Source organism: Vitis riparia, chromosome 4, assembly GCF_004353265.1.
Source record: "Vitis riparia cultivar Riparia Gloire de Montpellier isolate 1030 chromosome 4, EGFV_Vit.rip_1.0, whole genome shotgun sequence".
NCBI classification, from domain to species: domain Eukaryota; kingdom Viridiplantae; phylum Streptophyta; class Magnoliopsida; order Vitales; family Vitaceae; genus Vitis; species Vitis riparia.
Genome location: NC_048434.1, coordinates 15,206,209 through 15,229,525, shown reverse-complemented (window position 1 = coordinate 15,229,525; position 23,317 = coordinate 15,206,209). Strand labels below are relative to the sequence as shown.

At 35.5% G+C, this 23,317-nt stretch overlaps 1 protein-coding gene and 1 long non-coding RNA gene across 2 annotated transcripts; one reads left to right on the top strand and one right to left on the bottom strand.

Moving 5' to 3' along the window:
- Window positions 1–839: 839 nt before the first annotated feature.
- Window positions 840–21,547, bottom strand: LOC117912409 (U11/U12 small nuclear ribonucleoprotein 48 kDa protein-like). Its single transcript, XM_034826977.1, is given in 6 exon segments — window positions 840–1,355; window positions 6,129–6,946; window positions 8,099–8,206; window positions 10,486–10,600; window positions 20,244–20,667; window positions 20,670–21,547. Coding segments are annotated over 5 exon segments (2,178 nt in total). The 5' UTR covers window positions 21,505–21,547; the 3' UTR covers window positions 840–1,355; window positions 6,129–6,250.
- On the top strand, window positions 12,835–15,148 carry LOC117912410. Its single transcript, XR_004651010.1, has 2 exons — window positions 12,835–14,391; window positions 14,491–15,148. It is a non-coding gene; the product is annotated as an uncharacterized LOC117912410 (long non-coding RNA).
- Window positions 21,548–23,317: the final 1,770 nt, after the last annotated feature.

The following is a 23,317-nucleotide window of genomic DNA, read 5'->3' as shown; positions in this document are numbered from 1 at the left end:
GGAAAATAGGAGAAAAATAAAGGGGAAATAGGGTGCGCCTCACTTCACTAAAGCCCGTGCCTTAGATGCGCCTTGCGCCTCAGGCTCCAGGACTACTTTGCGCCTTGGTGCGCCTTGAGCCTTTTAAAACTATGACCCCAACATATTTGTTTTTCTTTTTTTCCTGGGTTCTGAAACTGAAGTGCTAGAGGTAACAGTTCAAGGTTAAAAACAACTTTTAGGCTATGTGTTTTCCAAGGAAAATGTGAAGAAAAGAAAAAACTAAGAAAAATAAATTTAAAGTCAATAATTTATTTTTATATACCATTTCAATTTTTTTTTCATTTATTTAATTCTTTTAAATAAATATTTGATAATTTAAAAATATACAAATTTCTTAATAATTTTAATTATATTTAACATTTTTTTTTGTATTTTTCATAATAAAATCAAATGTGAGAAAATTATTTTTCTTAACATTTTTTTTCCTAATGCTTTTCGAAACCAAACATAATTCTAATTCTTAAAAGTTGACTACCACATTTTCTTCTTGAAAAAGGAAAATTTTAATTTAATTAAAAATTTAAAATGTCAAAAACTATATAAGATAGTTGCTAAAACATAAATCCAATGTAATTATATGATGACAGTAACTCCTTTTGTTCTATTTCTTCTACTATTAAACACAAAAATTACAAACCATATCTTAAACATACCCTAATGTGAATAAAAAATTCACCTTTGATAGATTTCCTCCAATAAATGAACATGGGATGAAAATGGAAGCATGATACCATGAAGAAAAGAGGAATAAAAAATAAAAATCCAAGTAAAAATGGAATTTGGATTCCACAACAATAAACTTTTGATTCCTATGTCCATTCCTAAAATCAATCTTCAAGGTTCCAAACATCCCCTCAATGTAAATAGGTTTACCAAGCAAAGTTGCTTCTCGAGAGAGTGCCAAAAATTCATCAAAATCAGATGATTTTTTCTGAGTTTAGTGTGTAGAGATTAGTAATGAAAAAAAGGCAAGATCAAACTTGTTGAAGGTTGGTTGGTTTCATTCTCTTCCTACCCCAACAACCTTCATCAGAAAGAGAAAAATGCTACAAATACGAACCTATTCTTTGTTAAGTAAGAAAATCTAATCAACTTATTCCACTAAAACATTGTTCCCATACCTGGAAAATATAAGAATGCCTGTTTCCTCCATTTGTGTAATTTGTGAGAAGAAGCTAAATATTGCCCATTTAAGCCCTACTTACATCTGTATCGTGACAGAGAGCAGAGATGAAGATACCAAAGCCATGGCATGACCGGAGACCCACCAGCTTCTTGGTTTCTCGAGCAAAAGTGGCAGAAGTTGTTGCAATCTACGAGCACCAAGATGAGGAATAAGAGAATTCAGATCAGAAAAAGAATCTTATACCATACACCAATAAATGTCTTAGGATTACAGAGGATGTAAATTCAAAAAGGGGAAGATTTCAGCTTCCAAAACCAACACAAACGGTTCAAGAATGCATTTACTTTTTGATTATATCCGTGCCATGAACAGTTAAAAATCATTATTAATAGTAGACAATATATTGTCAATAAAGCATAGGCATGCAGTCATTATGTAGACATAGCTAGGGACGTGACAAATGTTACATTATTTATGGTCTTACAAGCAAGGTATAGCAGATCATCATACCTCCATCACTGCTATCCTTCTTGAGTTTTGAGTACTTCCATTGGGTTTCTTACCTTGGAGCAAAACTGGCATTTCAAATAGTCAGACTTCAATATTTTATGCATTTTCTTTTTCCATATCAAATGAAGTAGATCAAGCTTAGTAGACATAGATGAAAAGCATTGTTGTTCACTTATGCTGAAAATGGTCCATTAGTAAAGTTATAAGCTGCGGTCCCATTCACTAGGATTCTTTCCATACTTCAACACTACAATAGAATGCCATTCGGATTGAAATTCCCAAACAACCCACCATAACCATTTTGTCACCTGCCTTCATCTTAGCTACAAGGTTGCAACTCTAATTCTACTTAGTTCTTTGTAGTGAGTACCAAATGTTCTTTCTTGCTGTCATGTATGCACCAATGAAAATCCTCTAAGGCTTTCTAAGGCCACACAGTCCACACCTACCTTTCACTGAGATTCTGAACCTAGGAGACAAAAGTACGAATATTGGCAATGGTTGCACAAATAAGAGTAATTCTTCATCCTGATCCATCCCCAAAAGTGGATTACAGTTTCATTTTCTAGTGATTATTGGCTCGATTATTGGCTCCTGAAACCTATCCACAGTACCACTGATGGTGTAGGGACCCAGGGCAGCCTAAAACCCCAGGCAAGCTTAATACCCTGTACATCCAAGATGATCACAGAATGAAAGCTTAGGGCTTCTTTCTAGCTGTCCTTCTCCTTCATCTCAATTAAGGACAATTGAGAAGTTTTTTTGCTCCCTACTCGGTATATACCGTTTAATGACAAAGCTGAAGTGCCAATTTCTCCACTCTTTAACATGCATTCATGGAATCTAGATAGAATGGACATCTTTTCTTCTAGCTCTTTCTCTAAGCTCCTCACTAAGAGTGATAACATAACCATTTCCATTCTACAAAGTTTATTTGGAGACCCTGTGACTATCCAATATAATTCAAGAACGGGCCAATGGACAGGTCAGTAGTTACCCCCTCCCTCTCAAATCTCCCTTCCCCTGAGGGGAAAAAAAAGAGTCAAACTCTTGGCATGTCTGGTGTGACACAAAAAGTTCAATCCCAATGACATGCATCACACTGAGTATTCTTGAATCCAGATACACTGTCTCGTCTAGCTCTTCCTTTAGCTTCCTCACTAAGAGTGATAACATGACCATTTTCCATTCTGCAAAATTTATTTGGAAGTCAAAGGCTCCTCCAACAGTCAAACCCTTGGCAAGGCTAACAACAAAAAGCTAATCCCAATAATTTGCTTCAAATTCTAAGGCCTTACAAACTATCAGTTAAGGGATGCGTTCAGTGCATTGCTGGTGGGCAATCAGTTGACCATTTTTTCTCCATTACCTTCTTGATTATGAGCTGTTGCATAAGGTTTTCTCTTTCGCTGGACTCCTTTGGGCAACTCCTGAGGCTATCAGTAGCATGTTGATCATTTCATTTGAGGGTTTTTGCAGGAGGGAAAAGAGGTGTCATGTGTATGTGATCCTTGCTATTTGGGTGCAATTGTTGGACTGAAATGCAAGAATTCTTTAGGACAGTATTGGGTCCTTGAAGAGTTATGGGCAAAATTCACTTTTTCACATGCTTTTAGGTGTCGACAACCAACAGATATCTCAGCATTGCACTGAGTGTCTTATTGTTTGGATTGGAAAGCTACTTGCCAAACCAGAGGAAAAAGGATACTATTTGCCCTTAGTCTACTCCTCATGATATCTTCAAGCAGAGTTTTAATGGTTGAGCTTTGGGAATCCCAAGTCAACTTTGCATTTAGGGGATTGCTTGTTAGAGATCATGGACGGGATGCCTTGTTAGTAATGTTAAAATTGGAAGGTATTAAGATGATTATTGACTATGAGCTTTAAGTAATGTCATTGTTTTTGCTCTTCCCACAGTAAGTTCTTGTTCTTATTGGGGAGGAAAAAAAAAAGGGAAAGACAAAAAACCCTCAACACTACTAAGTTGCAAAATATGTCATACTCAATTTGGACATTTGGTGGTTTGACTTGAGTTGACACCAAATTTGGCCAATTTATGATCCATAGATATTATGATATATCACAATAGAATTCACTCATCATTCCACCAAAGTAGAAGTTTGCTCACTCCTGCTATAGGTGTGGAATACCATCATGCTTACTACAGCTGCCATTAAGGATCCTGAAACCATCCAAGAAATTTTCTTAAGGTAGACTTTATGATGGCTGCTCACCTATGAATATTAGCCCCAATCCCTTAGGTACTCTAGGCTCCCTGAATCCTACCACAGGCCTGAGTAGGCACCACAAGTGCTGTTTAGTGGAGTGGGGTAACCTTGACCTCATACAAGTACCAAACAATAATAGCACATAGGAATTAGGGCCAAGCCAAAGTTCGATTCCCTCAAGGTAGGAAACCCTACCTGCAAATGGTTCAGGTCTAAGGGCTGACGCCTGTGCCGAAACCTAGGAGCACAAGAATGCCATAGTGTGGATGTATGACTAAAGGATCCAGGAGGCAACTTGCTCTCAGGCACAAGCAACCTTGACCATATAAAACTACCCATTGAATACAACATTTTTGGAAGACTCTGGGCACACACAAACATGACCACTTTTCAAAAGGCAGCACTGATAAATGCAGACAGCGTCCAAGAAATATGACCAGAGTTTGGTAGATAGCTAAAAGAATGAGAAACGACACATCCCAGAGAGTAGGAAGCCTTAACCACCTATAAACTTCCAAATAACAGTTATAATCCAACAAGAGTGTGGGACATAGGCAAGCATGAGTTTGTACAAATTGGCAACCATGACTACAACTGAGTTGGGTCGAAGAGATAAAATCATGCAACCAAAGCCATGGAGCACCACATGCATCCTGTGTCTAGAAGCATGTAAAAAAATGATGGGGCCAATGCAAGCTCATGCTTTACCGATGGCAATATAGTGAATTCAAGAAATGATGAGTTCAAACAGGAGAGTGAAAAAGGAATGAAGATTCATATAACAAATGCCCAATTTTCTGGCTCAGGTGGCAAGAGATTTGACTCCCATCTATGAAAACTAAAGTACCTCTAGGAACATGCCTTGTCAACTTTCTATGAATCCAGTGTGGCAAAGACTAAGAACCTTGATTTCTTCATAGAAAGTGCTTCAAACATGAAGCATTCTTTGTCAGCGTCTAATGTTTGTATGATGGTAAACCTTATGAAGATTTATGGACAAAAAAGATCTTGAACCATCCTTGTTAGAAGGTAGATTTTTGTTGGTTCATCCGATTAATTGTTCTTTAGCTAAAACTGGAAATGAGAAATTAATTTACTCGGACATTATTTTTCCAAGTATTTTTTTGAAATTAAATCTAGTGTTTTTGCTTCTTCTTTACATTGATTAACTTAATGTACATGGACCTTCAATAACTTCGAGACAAATACTTAAATGTTTACAACAGAACAAAGTCGCAAATGGACCCATTCTTTACCAGTTGTGCCCCCCTACTCTTGCATCCTATGTGGTACCTCAGCCCCTATGCATCACCCCACACACTGTCATCCTGCACTCTGTCAGCCTCTAGTCTGGTATTGGTTTTACCACATGGCATCCATGACTCAACATGGCACATTCTATTTATGAGTTGGCTAGCTCTGTGGGTCATGTGCCATGGCCCATTTGCCTCATCAACAAAAAGGGACCAGATCAGGTGTCCAGTTGCTACAGCAGGTGCTATCATCTACACTTTCTAACAAATTTCCAGCAATAAATAATGAAACTAACCATTGTGATCCTAGCAATTAATAGCATATTTACATGAAGAAAAACTATCAACATGTCTCCATTGAAAAATATGTATGACAATACCAACAAGAAGAAAATGCTTAGATACAACAAAAATATAAAACAACATGGTCACAAAATTATTAAATGCAGCCAAATAATGAAAGAAAAAGTAGCAGCTCACCTTAAAAGTTAAAAAGAAAAAAAGTTGGCGATTGAGTCACATCAAGTGCTTAATGAGATTCACCAGAAAAGGTATAAGAGGTGCACCTTTCACTATGCCTTGCCTCATGATAACAAAACCATTATGTAATTTTAGAAGCCTCAAGGCAAGTGCAAGCAACTTTTTAAATCCTTGGTTAAAATAAAGGGAGAGATATTCATGTTCAGAAAGGCTGATTGAAGTCTATTGTTATGATTTCCCAAGAGTGGAAAGGAGTAAAAGAACAAACAACTATTAACAAGATGACAAGGTTTGCATGAACAAACAAAGTAAAATAGTTGAGGATACAAAGAAGGATACAGATGTAGATAAAACTGCTGAAGCCTGAATGCTTCTTACTGCAAAGTTGTGTGAGTAATCCATGTCAAGATATAATTTGAAATCAAAACTTATTTCTTTCCCGGCATAATCTAATTTAAAATCTAAAGAAAGAGTACTAGAATAACTTACCCAAAATTGTGAAAGAACTACTGAGGGTTTAATGTTCTTTTTGCTGGTTAGTCATTCAGCTGGTAATTGAAATTCGCAATGCCATTTCATCTATATAATTCGTCTGGCTTGACGCACTTGCTTCAAGAGGAAATATCATTCTCACATATATCATCAGATGCTGAAGGATCGTACCTATCATCAAATGAGTTTTGGACCATTGATTCTGATAAATTGTTTCCATATGATTTCCTCTGCCATCTATCTTTAGCTTCTGATCTTCTATCATCTCTTTCCATGGTGGAATCATTCACACGTTTTGATACAGATGAAAATGCTCTATTATCTCGATATTTGGGCATGCTGGAAGATAGTTCATGTTGCTTGACCCTAGTCACTTCAGCATCACCTCGCTTGCTCCTATGCCTAGTCTGCTCATGTGACCGCCCATCACTTCTGTTCCTTTCTGAGCTTCTGGGATTGTATTCCCTATCATGTTTATCCCTACTGAAGCTTTTTTTATGATATTCCAGATTCCCATCATACCCATGTGATACTCTTCTATGCTGCTCATGATCATCAGAATAAGAATAATCAGATCTTGTAGATCTGACTTTATAATCAGAAGGTAATTCTTTCCTGAGATCTTGTGAGCCTCCTCTTGATTCAGATGAAGTGTGCATAATTTTTTCCAGCTCATAAGTGTCTATCGATGAATCATGAGGAGAAAGTAGTTTGGATGGAGGTACATTTCCCTCTTCAGCTCCCTTCACAGAGAATCCTATCCCTCCAGCCTGCTTGATTTCCTCCATGTATTCTTCTATTATATCCCTCATCACCTTCGAAAATTATAGAAATAAATATAAGTGCTCCTTAGAAGATTGACAAAACAAAGGCCACAAAGATGCCAAATGAAACTTGCAAGTGAAAAACTTATATGACATCATAGCATACATTTACAAAGAGAAGGGGAAAAAAAAGGATTCCATTTTAGTGGGTATGCCAACTTGATGGTTCAATGGTCTTCACCTATGCTTTTTCCAGAGAACTTTGTAAAGTATTTACCACTTTCAAGATTACAGGGAATTTTCTGATCAAAAAGGATTACGGGGATTTCATTATTATCTTTATTGTGTCAGGGATTTCCTTCTACATGGCATTCTTCCAGTATTAGAAAATACACAACCCATTATGAGCATTTTCAGGAAAAAGATGGTGAATTTGATCAGACACCTCCACTGAAGGTAATTGATGTCATTTGTTTAATATATGTTGCATTTTTTATTTGACAGGATTCTTTTCTTATCTTCTTAAATCAAGGTTTAATTTCAATGGTACATAAAGTGATGGAGTTCCTTCAATTCAAAAATTAAGAATTATGATACCCATCCTCAATAAACCTCATTCTTGTTCCTACCTTTCTAAAATAAAATGTGTAATAATTTATCCAAGTATAACATGCTTTATGAAGATGAAGTTCCTCTGTTGTTTAATCACTGTCCATGCATCTAGGCCATGACTGACTTAGGGAGGTTCAACTGCCAAAGGATAGTGCAAATTCCACAACTTTATCTAAATTTACAGATATCTCATTCCAAAAATTCTTTTTTCAATGCCACTGTTCTGCAATGTGGAATACTAGTATCATAGCTCCATTTTGATACAAATCACTGTATTCAAGCAAGTTTTATTAAGTTTCTATACATATCTCTTTGTGTCCATTCATTCCCCCTTGTCAATGTTAACAACATCAGAGAGATGTCAAATGCACTATATTTATCGTTGTTTGATGTGGCTTTCACATTGAAAGAGTCTTGTTTCAGGCATCCAAGAGTTCTTTCCTTTCAGAAAAATTGACCTCCAAATGAAAAATTTGCACTAATATTAAACCTTCAATATTAAGATGATCCAGTAGGACTTATAATTTCTAACCAAGAAAAAAAATTTATTTAACACACAAATGAAATTTCATTATCAAAACTGCTTCCTACCTCTGTTGTTGTTTGCTTCAACTTCTTGCCACGATATGACATTCTTCGGCGTTTGTAATCCCTTTCTTCAGCCAATAGCTCTTCTCTTGTCCTAGTGTTGCTCGATTCCTTACATACAAGTTTGAGATTTATGAGGTAAATACTGAAGCCAACAACGTCTTTAAGAAAATAAGTGCTGATAAGCAAAAAAGAAATTTCTACAGTCATCATTTAAATGCATTTGGCCAATAAAACATGAAACTCTTTTATCAACAAGTGCATGATGACTTCAGACTAAGAATTATTATGACTATTGATTGAAAGTTTCCAATTCACTTTTAAGGGGAGCAGTCAGATTAGCATCATCTTGATACGAGAATGGTCATGGACTTAGCAGTGGATTCAGCAGAGAGAGGAAAGCTTCCAAAAAGTTACTGCTAAAGCTAATTGTCAATATTTTATTTTGAAATATAGGCAAGCTGAAAGGGGAGAAACAAGAAGCATCTAAGGTGGAAGCACATACAAGCCCCAAAAGAAGTAGCAAAATCATTTTCCATTCACACCTCAATCTCTGATAAACTTCTCCACACATAACAACAATATCTGCATTAACATGTATGGTATAATGCACACAAGACTATGTAAAATCGGGCCTTCATAAAACTTAACATGAAAAATGGTACCTAATCATATAACAAGAAAAATCTGTTTGTCTTCCGTAGATGAGAAACACCATCTCATTTCTCATAAATTTGAAACGGCCTACATCCATATGCAAGGGTTTGAAAATTAATCTCAATGAGTGTCCTTCAAGTCTGGTTCAAGTGGCAAGGGGTTCAGAGTGAGGTTATGGGAGGTTCTAGGTTTAAGTCCTAGTAGGGATAAGAAAACAAAAAGAGCTACCTAACACAGAAAGAAAGAAAGGAGAAGGAAAAAAGGGGCAAGAAAAGAAAAAAAAAAAAACTCAATGGTTGTTTGGATATATTTCCTATTTTCTGTTTTTAAAAATAGAAAATACTAATAACTTCCACATAAAATGTAGTAACTCTTATATAAAAAATATAGACTTACCTTATATCCTTAAAAATGATTTTTACAATTTGATGAAGTAAATTTTTTTTAAAACCTCAATTTTTTAAGCAGTTTTTAAAAGTCGCTATCTTTTTAAAGTAAATTTCAAAGAGTTTTTGCATTTTATATAAGAAATACTATCATTTCTATTATGAAAAACATAAAACAAGATGAATATGCAAACGACACCTTAGTGAGGCATTTATTTATTTATTTATTTTTGTTTTAAATTTTTGTATGACTGTGCATGAGCGTAAATAAATGTGTAATTAAAATAAGTTTGGAATGTATGGATAAATGAACTTCAGCCACTACTCAATATCACAAACTTAATTTTTTGTGTTAGTGTGTGTTTTAAATTTATGTATGGAGTGGGGATGTGGGAGGCTCTAAGTTCAAGTCCTAGTAAAGACCAAAAAAAGGGGAAAAAAAAAAAAGGAGCAAAACTTGGTGAGTTCATGTATGTTTTTGTTTTGTTTTGTCCCTTTTATTTTTGTCCTTTTTATTTTCTATGTTTGCACATGCACGTGCATGTATGCGTATATTAAAATGAGTTTGAAATGATATGGACATATGGATTTCAACCAATACGGATATCACAAACTTAATTTTTATGTTTGTGTGAGGTTTTTTTTTTTTTTTTTTTTTTGATAAGCAACAAAAGCAACTATATTAAAAAGGGTGGCCAAAAAAGGGCATAGCAAAGTACACTAAAACGTAAAGAAATTGTGCTTAGTTGTTGAGCAGTACAAACTCTTTATGCAGTAAAAACTCACTACTGAAGTTCTCCAATTTGGATGGAGAAGAGTGGGCGGATTGAGGATGTTTTAAGATTCATGGACATGCCCCAAAAATTGTGGATTGTCAAGTGCTGGTCATGATCCAGGGTGATGCCTTGAAGTCATTTTATGATACAAAAGACAATTTTCTAAAATGCCACTGACAGTAAAACTTGCTATTGAAAGAAAGGGGGAGTACCAGCTCACTTTGCCTAGAGCGAATATTGACAATAAGGTTATGCTTTTCAAAACGCAACCCAAAATGAACAAAGTGGTAACCTATTACTTCAGCAAATTTTCATTCAATATCATTTGCATACTAATACACATGGCAAACCTATTCATGTCTTAACTACTAATTTTCCCAGTTTTTTAGAAGAGCCAAAAACAAATGTAAATAACATCAATAGAGTTCAATATTTCGTATCATTAGCCTTGTTTAGAAAATGTCAGAAAACATCTCATGATCCCATTTGGTTGAGTTATTACTACAATTGAGAATAGAATTCTGATGTCCTCTTTGCTAATTTGTGAATTAGTCATGATAATTAAGAGTACCTGGTTACGTGATCGCTGCCAAAGAAGCCCATCATGTTCGAGTATAGGTTTATAGTTGGGATTGTTTTTACGTTCTTCATCAGCTCTTGCTGTCAAACAAGCATGCTCAGCCATCCTACAAGGAGAGATATATATATTAGATGCTTCAGCAATTTTTCAAGCAAATTCAGAATATTACATCAGACATTTAATGCAACTGCTGTAGAAGACAGTCCAATGTAGGCTTTTGGAAATGATTTCCTGCTTTTAAGATGGAAAAACGAAAATAAATGTACTCTCAGAAACTGTTTACTGAAAGAATCTCTTAAAATAGGCCATTGAAAATGAAAAAAAAAAAAAAAAAAAGAGTTTCTTCTTCTGTTTACAAAAAAACAATGCAGCAAAAGTTACAATTTCAGATAGAACAAAACATCTAAAATCATCAAGAACATTTAGAGCCTGTTTGTTTTAGCTTGGAAGAGAGTTTTCTGCTTTAGAAGATGGAAAAATGAAAATAATGCTAAATTTGTGAATCATAGCTAAATTTGTCATTTTGTATCCACCTTTTTTATCAGATGTTGTATTGCGGATTTTGTAGTTCTTGGAAGGATTTCTTATCCTTCTTTTTATTTTCTATTTCAATGCAATGAAATCATTGTTTCTGATAAAAAATTTAAAATAATGCAAAAATGTTCATTCACTATTTAGCAATGTCTATTTTCAAAAGATGTTTCCTACAAGTATCTCAACAAAATGGAATGTTTTCTCAAACTTCGAAAAGATATTTCATGATTCATTTTTGGAAAGAAGGTCCCAACCCTTAAAAGAGGAGAACAATTAAAGTCATCAAGACTAATTAGGGTCTGCTTAGTTCAAGGTTTGGAAAGGCTTTTTTTTTTGTTTTTGACAAAGAAAAAATGAAAATCAAGCAAAGAAAAAGGAGTTCATATTCAGCAACTCACACCCTAAAACCAGCCCCAAGAATTTTTTCAAAAGTATTTACCTTTAGAAGCCTTAAAAATGGTTAGTTTGAGCATGTTCTCCAAATTTTCAAAATGCAGCTTCTGCATTTCTGAAGACTAATTAAACAAACCCTTGCCATCCCTCTACATGTAGCTACTCAAAGGAGGATACTTAATTACCACTCAAATTTCTTGTTATTCTATGTACTCTCCATGTGCTTTACAATTTGGTTTCAGAATGACAAAGCCACTTCCTAATACATCCTCTTCTTTGGTTTGACAAACATTGGTTCATTAATTCAACTGTTCTCCCACTTAACCATATCGCACAAAAAACCCTATTTACTGGAATCCTCCGCCTCCAATAGCTAGAGAGACCATTAGAACACAATAACACACCATGAAGGATGTTTGAGAACTGCATTTAAAACCAGTTTTTTTTATAGCAAACAATTTTTTTATTAGACATTTCATTGCTCTGATTCTCCTCCAGTTTTCCCTACTAAGTTCGTTTGGAATTCTCAAGTCTCCTTCAAGGTTAAGTCCTTTGTCTGGTTGGTGGCACACAAGAAGGTAAATACTAATGACTTGCTACAATTGAGAAGACCTCACAAAGCTCTTAGTCTTGATATTTGTAAGTTGTGCATGAGGTATGGAGAATTAGCAGATCATCTTTTCCTACATTGTTATTTGACATTGGGGTTATGACACAAATTATTTCAGTTAGCCAAGATGGATTGGGTTCCCCTGAGGAGCATTTCCGACATGCTATCCATCACTTACAATGGCTTTGGTTTATCGAGGAGAGGGATAGTTTTATGGCAAGCTGCGTGCATAGCTTTAATTTGGGTTGTGTGGCGGGAGAGAAATGAGAGGATTTTTGAGGATAAAGCAAGGAATTCAGAGAATCTTTGGGATTCTGAAGAAAATATTCTTCTTTTTTTCTGTGTCAAAACTGAATACAAAGGACCTATATATATACAAGTGGGATTCCTAATCTAAGCCATATAATATGCACAATCACTATCTCTAAGGAAACAATAACTAATTAGGAGAGATTCTCTCATCCATAAAATAGAAAGTATCCTAACACAAGGAGAGATTCTCTCATCCATAAAATAGAAAGTATCCTAACACAATCCTTCTAATCTTGGCACTTAATTACAAATCATAATCCCATATTTCCACACTCCCCCTCAAGTTGGGTGGTAGATGTCTAGCATTCCCAACTTGCTTTTCATGTTTTCGTAGGTGGCCTTTGGAAGTGCTTTTGTCAGAATGTCTGCTGTTTGACGACTTGAAGGAATATACATAAGTCTGATTGTTCCCCCTTCAAGTTTCTCCTTGATGAAGTGACGGTCTATCTCCACGTGCTTGGTTCTGTCGTGTTGAACTGGATTTTTTGCAATACTTATGGTAGCCTTGTTATCACACAAAACTGTCATAGTGGAGTTTGATATAATTCCAAGTTCCTTGAGTATTCTTTGGAGCCACATTCCTTCACATATCCCATGAGCCATTGCCCTGAATTCTGCCTCTGCACTGCTTCTCGCCACTACGGACTGCTTCTTGCTTCTCCAAGTCACCAAGTTTCCCCACACATAGGAACAATACCCAGTAGTTGACCTCCGATCTGACAAGGATCCTGCCCAATCAGCATCTGTGAATACCTCAACTTCCCTACTTGAGGTTTTCTTGAAGTAGAGTCCTCTACCCGGGCTCTTTTTAAGGTACTGTAAAATTCTGTATACGGCTTTCATGTGTCTTTCAGTGGGATTGTTCATGTAGCGGCTTACCATGCTCACAGCGAAACCAATATCAGGCCTTGTGTGAGTTAAGTAGATCAACTTTCCTACTAACCTCTGGTACCTGTCTTTGTCAGTTGGATGACTGTCATTATCTTTATCAATCTTACCAATAGGATCCATAGGCGTGTCCACTGGCTTACAACCTAGCATTCCAGTCTCCTGAAGTAGATCAAGGACATACTTCCTTTGCGTGACCACAATTCCCTCCTTAGTTCTGCCAATTTCCATGCCAAGAAAGTATCTGAGTTGTCCAAGATCTTTGATTTCAAATTCTCTTGCTAGCAGCTTCTTGAGATTCCCTATCCCTTCTTCATCGTCTCCGGTAATTATAATATCATCAACATAGACAATGAACAAAGTCATTTCACCTTCCTTAGAGTGCTTCATAAACAGTGTGTGATCTGCTTGACATTGGATGAACCCATGTTTTTTCACAACTCTAGTCAGTCGATCAAACCAGGCCCTAGGTGACTGTTTTAGACCGTATAGGGACTTTCTCAGTTTACACACTTTTCCTGAATTTTCTGGAGTTTCCATACTAGGTGGAATCTTCATGTAGACTTCCTCTTCTAGTTCTCCGTTGAGAAATGCATTTTTGACATCAAGTTGGTGCAGATTCCAGTCCAAATTTACTGCAACTGACAATAACACTCTGATGGAGTTGAGCTTTGCTACTGGTGCAAATGTCTCTTCATAATCAATGCCATAGGATTGAGTAAATCCTTTAGCTACTAGTCGAGCCTTGAACCTGTTTATACTTCCATCTGGATTGTGCTTCACGGTAAATATCCACTTGCATCCAACAGGCCTCTTACCCTCTGGTAATTCTGAGATTTCCCATGTCCCATTTTTCTCTAATGCTTGTATTTCTTCCTGAACAGCAGTCTTCCATTCAGGTTGTTGAAGTGCTTCTTGGATGTTGGATGGGATACGATCATCTTCAAGAGAAGTGATGAACGCTTGGAAATTCTGTGAAAGCTTTCCATAGGACACATGATTACTGATTGGATGCTGAGTGCAGGATCTTACACCTTTCCTTAAAGCAATGGGTTGATCAAGATCATCAAGGTCATTATTGGAATTTAGATCATAAATTGTGTTACCTGGTTGTGAGTTTGGGTTGCTTGGATCCTGGTCCAATTCTTGGTTCTGCTCAGGTGAAGTGCTGTCCTCGGGCTCCTTTTGAGGAGGTTTCTCAGGCTTTTCCTTTAAATTTTTTCTAGAATAAACTATTACCTCTTTACTGCCTTGTGTAGTTGACTCAGGTATGACAGAAGGGACATCCAAGGAATTGTTTTCGGGGACAGAAAGAGTAGTATCTGTTTGAGGAGGCAGTGATGAACTCAAAGGAGAAGTAGTGCTGATTTCGGTTTCCCAGAATTGGAATTCATCTGTGGACCAGTTCTCCCCCTGAATTGCAATTTTGGGGTAGAAGGGTTGATTTTCGAAGAAAGTGACATCCATGGAAATGTAGAATTTCTTGGTTGTTGGAGAGTAGCACTTGTATCCTTTTTGGTTTGGTGAGTACCCGAGAAAGATGCATTTAGTGGCTGTCGGATCAAGTTTACTACGTAGGGACTTATGGATGTGAACGAAAGCAGTACAACCAAAGACTTTGATTGGGATAGACGAGATTATTCGAGCGGATGGATATGCAGCGAGGAGGATTTGACACGGGGTTTTAAATTGAAGAATCCTAGAAGGCATTCGGTTGATCAAGTAGGTTGCTGTGAGTACAGCTTCACCCCATAATTGTTTAGGCACGTTTGAAGCTATCATGAGGGATCGTGCAACCTCCATCAAATGTCTATTTTTCCTTTCTGCAACTCCATTTTGCTGTGGAGTATCAATGCACGAGCTTTGATGTACGATGCCATTCTCCAGAAGATATGACCCAAGAGTGTTGTGATAGTATTCTCGAGCATTATCTATCCGAAGGACTTGAATTTTTGCCTGAAACTGCGTTTGAACCATGTTGTTGAAGTTTTCAAATATTTCCCTCACTTCTGATTTCTTCTTCATAAGGAATACCCAAGTCACTCGAGTGTGGTCATCAACAAAGGTGACAAACCATCTAGAACCTGTAATGTTGTTGATTCTAGAGGCCCCCAAACATCACTGTGTATCAAGGAAAAAGGATGAGATGGTTTGTATGGTTGAATGGAATAGGAGTTGCGAGTATGTTTGGACAATTGACATATTTCGCATTGAAAATTTTTGGAATTTTTATTGAATAATGATGGATATAGTTTTTCAAGATAGGAAAAATTTGGGTGACCTAATCGGTAGTGCCATAACATAACAACACTATCCGTCTTGGTACTAGGGTTGGAAACTACACAAGCAGTCTTCATTGGTAGCCTTCGAATTTCCTCAGCTCTCAGAAGGTAAAGTCCAGCACGCACCTCAGCATTGCCAATCCTCTTCCCAGAGTTCAAGGCCTGAAATTCACACATGTGAGGAAGGAATTTAGTAACACAATTAAGATCCTGTGTTAGTCTACTTATAGACAATAGGTTGCAATCCAATTTCGGAACATAGAGCACGGAGTGAAGAGTAATATCCTTGGAAATAATAACTGAACCTGTGCCGAATACCCTAGAAAGGGTTCCATCGGCAATTCGAACAGAGGAATTGTTATGGCAAGGAGTATATTCATGAAAAACCATGAGATTCCCAGTCATGTGATCTAAAGCTCCTGAGTCCACTATCCATGTAGTGTGATTTTCCTGTCTAACATTTAGGGCATGGGAAAAAATACCTTTCTGGGCTACAGATGCGGTATCAATAGTTGTTCCAGTTGATTGAAGAGTCTGTTGGAACATTTTCTGTAGTGCCTCCAATTGCTCTTTGCTAAACGGTCCAGGATTTGAGCTAGTGCCAGATGTGTCTTCTTCGGCTGTAGCGGTGTAACCCCGGCCTTCTCTGTTTTGCTGTGGCCGAGAAGGTTTCCAATCAGCAGGTTTACCGTGTAGATGCCAGCAAGTCTCTTTCGTGTGTCCAGGTTTTCTACAATGGTCGCACCATGGACGATTCTTCTTCGTTTGGTGGTTGTTGTTGTTGGATTGGGTTCCTCGTGCAACTAGGGCTGAGTTCTCAAGATTTTTGGAGGAATTTTGGGTTCCCAACATCACTTTTTGTCTGCTTTCCTCTCTGCGAATTTCAGAAAAAACTTCCCTAACACTAGGTAATGGCTTAATACTTAGAACTCTTCCACGTACCTCATCTAAATTCTTATTAAGGCCAAGTAAAAATTTGTAGATGCGTTCCTTTTCAATGACCTTCTTGTATAGGAGTCCATCTTCGGGACACTTCCAAACCAATTCTTCATAAATATCGAGTTGTTGCCAATACCGTGTAAGGATATTAAAATATTCGGTAACAGTTGAATCTCCTTGTCGAAGATCCTGGAGAATACTCTTGATTTCGAAAATCGCCGAGGTATTATCGATGTTGGAGTAGGTCTCTCTAGCTGCATCCCATATCTCCTTTGCTGTGCCATAATACATGAAGTTTTCTCCTATGTCATTGGTCATAGAGTTAATTAACCAAGACATCACCATACTATTTTCCAACTTCCAGGTTCGGTATCCTGGATCATCTTCCTTCGGCTGAACAATGGCTTCCGTAAGGTATTCTTCCTTACCTTTCCCGCAGATGAAGATCCGAACAGATTGAGCCCATTGAATAAAATTCTGCCCATTGAGTTTATGACCTGTTATGGGAAGAATGATGCCGTCTGTGGTGCTGGCACTGCCGGAGTGAACTGCTTCAGGTCTGGACGTCACCTCCGAGTTTGATCCTTCCGTTCTGCTCTCCATGGAAAAAGATGATTTTTTTTTTTATACGTGGTTCAGATCTGAATGCTCTGATACCATGAAGAAAATATTCTTCTTTTTTTCTGTGTCAAAACTGAATACAAAGGACCTATATATATACAAGTGGGATTCCTAATCTAAGCCATATAATATGCACAATCACTATCTCTAAGGAAACAATAACTAATTAGGAGAGATTCTCTCATCCATAAAATAGAAAGTATCCTAACACAAGGAGAGATTCTCTCATCCATAAAATAGAAAGTATCCTAACACAATCCTTCTAATCTTGGCACTTAATTACAAATCATAATCCCATATTTCCACAGATTCTATTTTTTTCCTTGCTTCTCTTTGGGCTTTTTGTTCCAAGGTTTTTAAGGGAACCCCCCTTATTGTGTTACAACTTGATTGGTTAGTGGCATGTAATTCCAATGGGTTGGTTTAGCCTAGAGAAGTTGTTCGTTATTACAGTGTATTTTCTTGTAAACTAGTTTTCTTTGGTGGGAGGATTCCTCATCCTTCTCTTGTACTTCTTTTTTCTATTAATATATTCTTTTGTCGTTTCCTATAAAAAAAAAAAAAAAAAAAAAAAACCAAGCATTTTTAAACCCTATCCTTGAAGTCTTATTCAGCATAGTTGGCTTTCAATTTGTACAACATAGTGTTGGGTCTATATGGTCTGAAGTTGTTATACTTGTATAGGCCTTTTGTAATTTTTATATAGCCTTCCTTGTTTAACAGAGGTTTACCTAATTCTTTTAATCAAGTTTGTACATCTTGAGGAGGACTTCCCATCCTTCTCATCTTTTTTTAATTAATACATATATTTGTATCTAATAAAAAAAAAATAGAAAACAATTTTTTTAGAACTTCTTCTCGGTGTTTTCTAAGAACATTTTTTAATTGTTTTAAGTTATTTTCTCTTGTTTTGTAGGGGTTGTTTTAAAATATAATTGTATAAATATGGAGAATGATTGAAAATAAAGTGTCAAAAATAAAATTATTACTATGAAATATTTGGAAATACATAAAACAAGTTGAGAACATCCCCATTTCCCAAACAGACATTTGTTCTTAAAAAAAACAGAGGTTCTCAAGAACTGTTTTTTGAGAATTATTTTCGAAAATGTTCCCAAATAACCCCCTTGACCCTATTTGGTAATTGTTTTTGGAAATAGTTTTTTGTTATCTAGAACAAAAAAATAAGAAAACATGTTAGAAAATAGAAAACAGTTTTTCTATTCTTAAAAACAAAAAGTAAGGGCTTGTTTGGTTGTTGTTTTTGAAAACTGTTTTGGAAAACAGTTTTTGAGAACAGTTTTTAAGAACAGTTTTTGGTGTTTTTCCGAAAAAAATTGTGTTTGGAAACTGAATTTTAAAAAACAGTTTTTGTTCTCAAAAACAAAAAAACATGTTTGATTGAGTTAATAAAAAAAAAATTAGAACAAATAAAACAAAAAACACGTTTGAAAGATGTTTTTTTTTCTTTTTCAATTAATAAAATATTTTCTTCAAGTAATTTTATATTATAAATTTATAAATAATTTTTAGATATATAGTTCATTTAAATTAAAAAAAATATTTATTTTATTAATTTTAAAATAAAAATATTTTTTTATATTTTTTAAAAATAAATCAAACATAATAAAATTATTTTTATTAATATTTTTTTTATTTAATCTTTAACTTTATTAAAAATTATAGCATATTTTATTAAGTTGAGATAAATTTGTTCTTAATTTTTTTTATCTCTTTCTCTCACTCGGGCATCAAGAAGCCCTTTTCTGAAGTTGCCCTCCAGCCGGGAAAATCCCCTTCTCTCACTCTGCCACTCTCAATCCTCGCAGGTACTAATCTAATCAAGAAGCCCTTTTCTGAAGTTGCCCTCCAGCCGGGAAAATCCCCTTCTCTCACTCTACCACTCTCAATCCTAGCAAGTACTAATCTAATCATGTTATTATTATTTTTTTTCAACCTCCGTTTGATTCCCAAGAAAATCCATGCCCCATTCAATTTCCGGGAAAATTCATCCTCGTTTGATTTCCGAGAAAATCCATGCAAAACCCCCAAGAAAAAAAAAAATTGCTTTTCTTTTGCTCACTGTGTTTTCTGGATCTGTTTTAGGGGTCTCCTTGCTATTGTGCTATTGGATTTAAATTTCACGAACCCTAAATCAAAAATGAGAAACGGGAAAAATCAAGAAGAGGCGATGGGACTGTGCTGGAGATGAGATGAGAACGGGAAGGAAAAAAAAACACGGAGAACAAATGATTTTTTTGTTGTTTAATTTGTTCTGTAAACAGTAAAAAAACGGGGAAAACAACATTTTGTTGTTCTCTAAACAGTGCCATTTTGAGAACACGGGGAACAACAAAAACAAAAACGACTCTCTCAACCAAACGAGTTTTTGGTGTTTTTTGTTTTCAAGAACAGAAAACAGTTCTTGAAAACACTAAACAAATAGGCCCTAGTTTTCTATTCTTAAAAACAAAAAACAAAGTGTTTTCAAAGAACATTTTTTAGTTGTTTTCAATTATTTTCACTTGTTTTCTAATGATTGTTCTAAAAAATAATAACACAAATATGAAGAATTATTAAAAATAAAGAATTACATATAAAAGTTATTTTTAAAACATATTTAAAATATAGAAAACAGGTTAAAAACATTTTAGGTTCCCAAACAGACTTTTGTTTTACAAAACGTTAGAGAATGGTTCTCAAACACTGTTTTTTCGAATTGTTTTGGAAAACACTTCACAATGAGAGCCTTGGTTTCTAATGAAATCATACTCTCCTCCAAAAAAGTGGTCCATTTTTAAGTCCCATGCCCCATTGTGAATACCAATCATCTTTAATCCTGCCAATTCCCTATTGAATGACAAGATAAGAGCAGGAAAATCCACCATCTACAGACTTGAGGCCAGATCTTCAGCAAAGTTTGACAAGAACAACTGATTGCCCACTCTTGCCCAAAACACAGGGCAACAAAAAACACTTCATGGAAACATTTGAAACAAATGATGTGCAAAAAAATTGTGGAATGCCACATGAAAAGCAGCATTTACGACAAATTACACATAGCAAGTACACAAGAAACTCCATACCTTCAAGTTTCTATAAATTCAGATAAGATCACAAGACATGCTTAAGGATAATGATAAAGAAGGAAAATGAGAATAGAAACATACAGCTGATATCTTGGAATTGGCTGAGAAAGTCGCAAACTCTTGATCTTTTGTTCCAGTAAGGACCTTTCATGCAATGCTGCAACTGCCGCTGCTACTTGGGACACAAAAATTGCCCTTTCATAGTACTCTGTACCCATTTGAGGTGGCTCAAGTTTAGCATTCCTGATATTATTGACATCAGCATCGACATTCCCGGAAACTTGTTTTGAAGCAGGGGATACACTCACATTTTCCTCCAATGCAAACAACACCAACCCTGATGCCACATTGAATAGGCATTGCTTAAGCATGTTTATAGCAAAGAACTTCCCATTCGCTTCACCATACAAAACAGAGATTTGAGAAGCTAACCACATCATTGCTTGAACCAAATTGGGACACTCTAAACTCATAGTTTTTGAATTCATCTCCAAACCTTTCCCTTCACATCCCAAGAAATCGCCTCCCTTACAATTGCTTTCAAAACAAGCCTAAACAGCACAAATATATGGTCCCTCATAGCCACATCAATCACAACACCATACCAAGGCGAATTTGCGATCACCCACTTCAAGAAATCACCCTCTTTGACCATTTCCGCACACAAAACCACCCGAAGTACAGCGTAGGAATACGAACTCGGGAAATCATTCCACAGCCCAATTTCCCTTCTAAATTCCCACAGCTCTGATGGAAGAAGCCTAACACACTCCCTAGAAGCCCCTCCAATTCTTCCATCATCGCCAACACCAACAAAATTTGCACATTCAACTGATAATAATCCAGGAAGAGTCAAAGTCCTATGAGGGCTATCGAGCTCCACCACTCCAGGGCAATCCCGGTAGAAGAAATTCGATCCGAAATCCCCGAACTGGTCCAGGGAGAAGCATAGTTCGGAATTGGAGTCACGAAGGGGTTGCAGAAAGGAATTTGGGCTTTGGGATTGGAGGGTTTTGGGGTAGCGAAGGGATTGGAGAATGGAGGGGTCGAGAGGAGGAAAATGTGATGAAGGGCATCGGAGGTGGTGCCGGAAGAGGAACTCCGGCGGCATGCGGTGGCGTGGGTCGAAGGGGCACGGACTGAGAGCGGCTAAGCAATGGTGGTGGAGGAGGTTGTGGGTGGAGGTTACGGCGGTTTCGGATTGGTGGATTAGGGCTTTGAGGGCAGAGAGGGTGCTGGTGAGGTCAGGGTTTGGAGTTACCGTGTTCAACATGTTAGTATTAGGGTTTTGGGGGAGGAAAGTGAATGAATGGTGCCTGAGAGATGGAGGTGGAGGGTTCATGGTGTCCGCTGGTCAGTGAGTCGACTCACTGAGAACTCGACACTGATGAGAGTCTCTGATAAAGGAGTAGGATAACGGGGGAATTTGGTTGGATCGGAGGGTGGGTTGGAATTTGGGCCAAAACCAGGCCCATAACAGATTTTGGGTTGGGCCTGTAGTTGGGTCGGGCTGACTGTGAAGGTGGACCAGGTATTGCTTGGATGGAAAAGAAAATGAACTTTTAGATGCATTAGTCCATTTTATTTTTTTTAAAATGAAATGAAATTCTGTTATAAATAAATAAATGTACACTAATACATATAAAAAAATGGAAAATAAGAAAATAAGCATGAATTTGATTTCATTTCTTTTTTAATTTTTTTTGGTTTTTAAAAATAATATTTTTTTGAAAGTATTTAAAATCATATGAAATATTTACATCTACCATCCACCTAGATTTCATTTTTTTTATTAAGAAAATCATTAAATTTTCATGATTTTTAAATAAATTATGATTTTTTTTGGTTTTAAAAATAAGAAATAGGATAAGAACTATCCAACACATTTTACATTTATAAAAATTAAAAATATATGTTTTTTTGTAGAAAATATTAAAACCAAAATGTATTAAAAAAAATCCAAATGGGCACTTTTAATTTATGAAAATGGTGTAGAAATGAGTTGATTTTCTTTCATTGGGTGACAATTATACCTCTCTTGTTATCTACATTATTTCCTTTTATTTTTTTTCTTCAATAATCAAAATATTAATTAGGATTTTGATTTGAAAAAAAAAAAAAAAGAATACAACAATGACATTATTGTAGATAGTTTTTTTTTAGCTTGTATTTTTGAAAATGTGAAAAATAATATTGTAATTAATGATTTCTATCTTTTTAAATTATTTATTCAAAATGTTTCTTTCAATCTCCTTTTCCCTTTTAAAAATTATAATCCGGTTTGATAACTATTTTCGAAAACAGTTTAAAAAAATAATTTTTGAGAACATTTTTTGAAAACTATTTTATGATATTTTGTAGAATAAAAGTCAATTTGAGAACTTGGAATGCTTTTAACTTGTTTTTAATATTTTTAAATATATTTTAAAAATAATTTTTATATCCAATGCTTTATTTTTAATATTTTCTAAAAACATTATATTTTATGTTTTTCATAACAAGAAAATCTAAAATAGTTTTTAGTTACCAAAAGGTTTTTTTGTTGTTCTTAAAAATAATTGCCAAATATATCCTAAATATTCATAATGTTTTTTTTTTACTCTCTTGTACCTTCTTTTTTAAATTAGTTATTGATTAAATATTAGACATTTAACTATAAATAATTATTAATCTATACTCATTCTAATCAGACTCATCGTCTAAATTATTTTAATTTACCTTGTCTTAATTCTTGTTTGTCATAACAAATTTACGTAAAAATTTACTAAAAAAAAATTAAAATATTTATTTTGGCGAAGTGCGTTGATATTGCTTGATGGTATATAAATCATCGTTAATCTTATTCATCATAGAAATTTACATACAAATTCACTAAAATTAATTAAAGTTTTTATTTAGGTGAGGTGGGTTGATATTGCATGATGATATATAAATAATTGTTTGTCATAGCAAATTTATACACAAATTTACTAAAATTAATGAAAATATTTATTTGGGATGAGGTGGGTTGATATTGCATGATGACATATAAATCATGGTTATATCATGATTTATAAGCATATAAGCCCTGTTCCCATACTTTTTCTCTTAGTCCCATTTTTCACATTTTTGCTTTTGGAGAAAGCTATTATTACATACTGGTAAGCCATTTAATT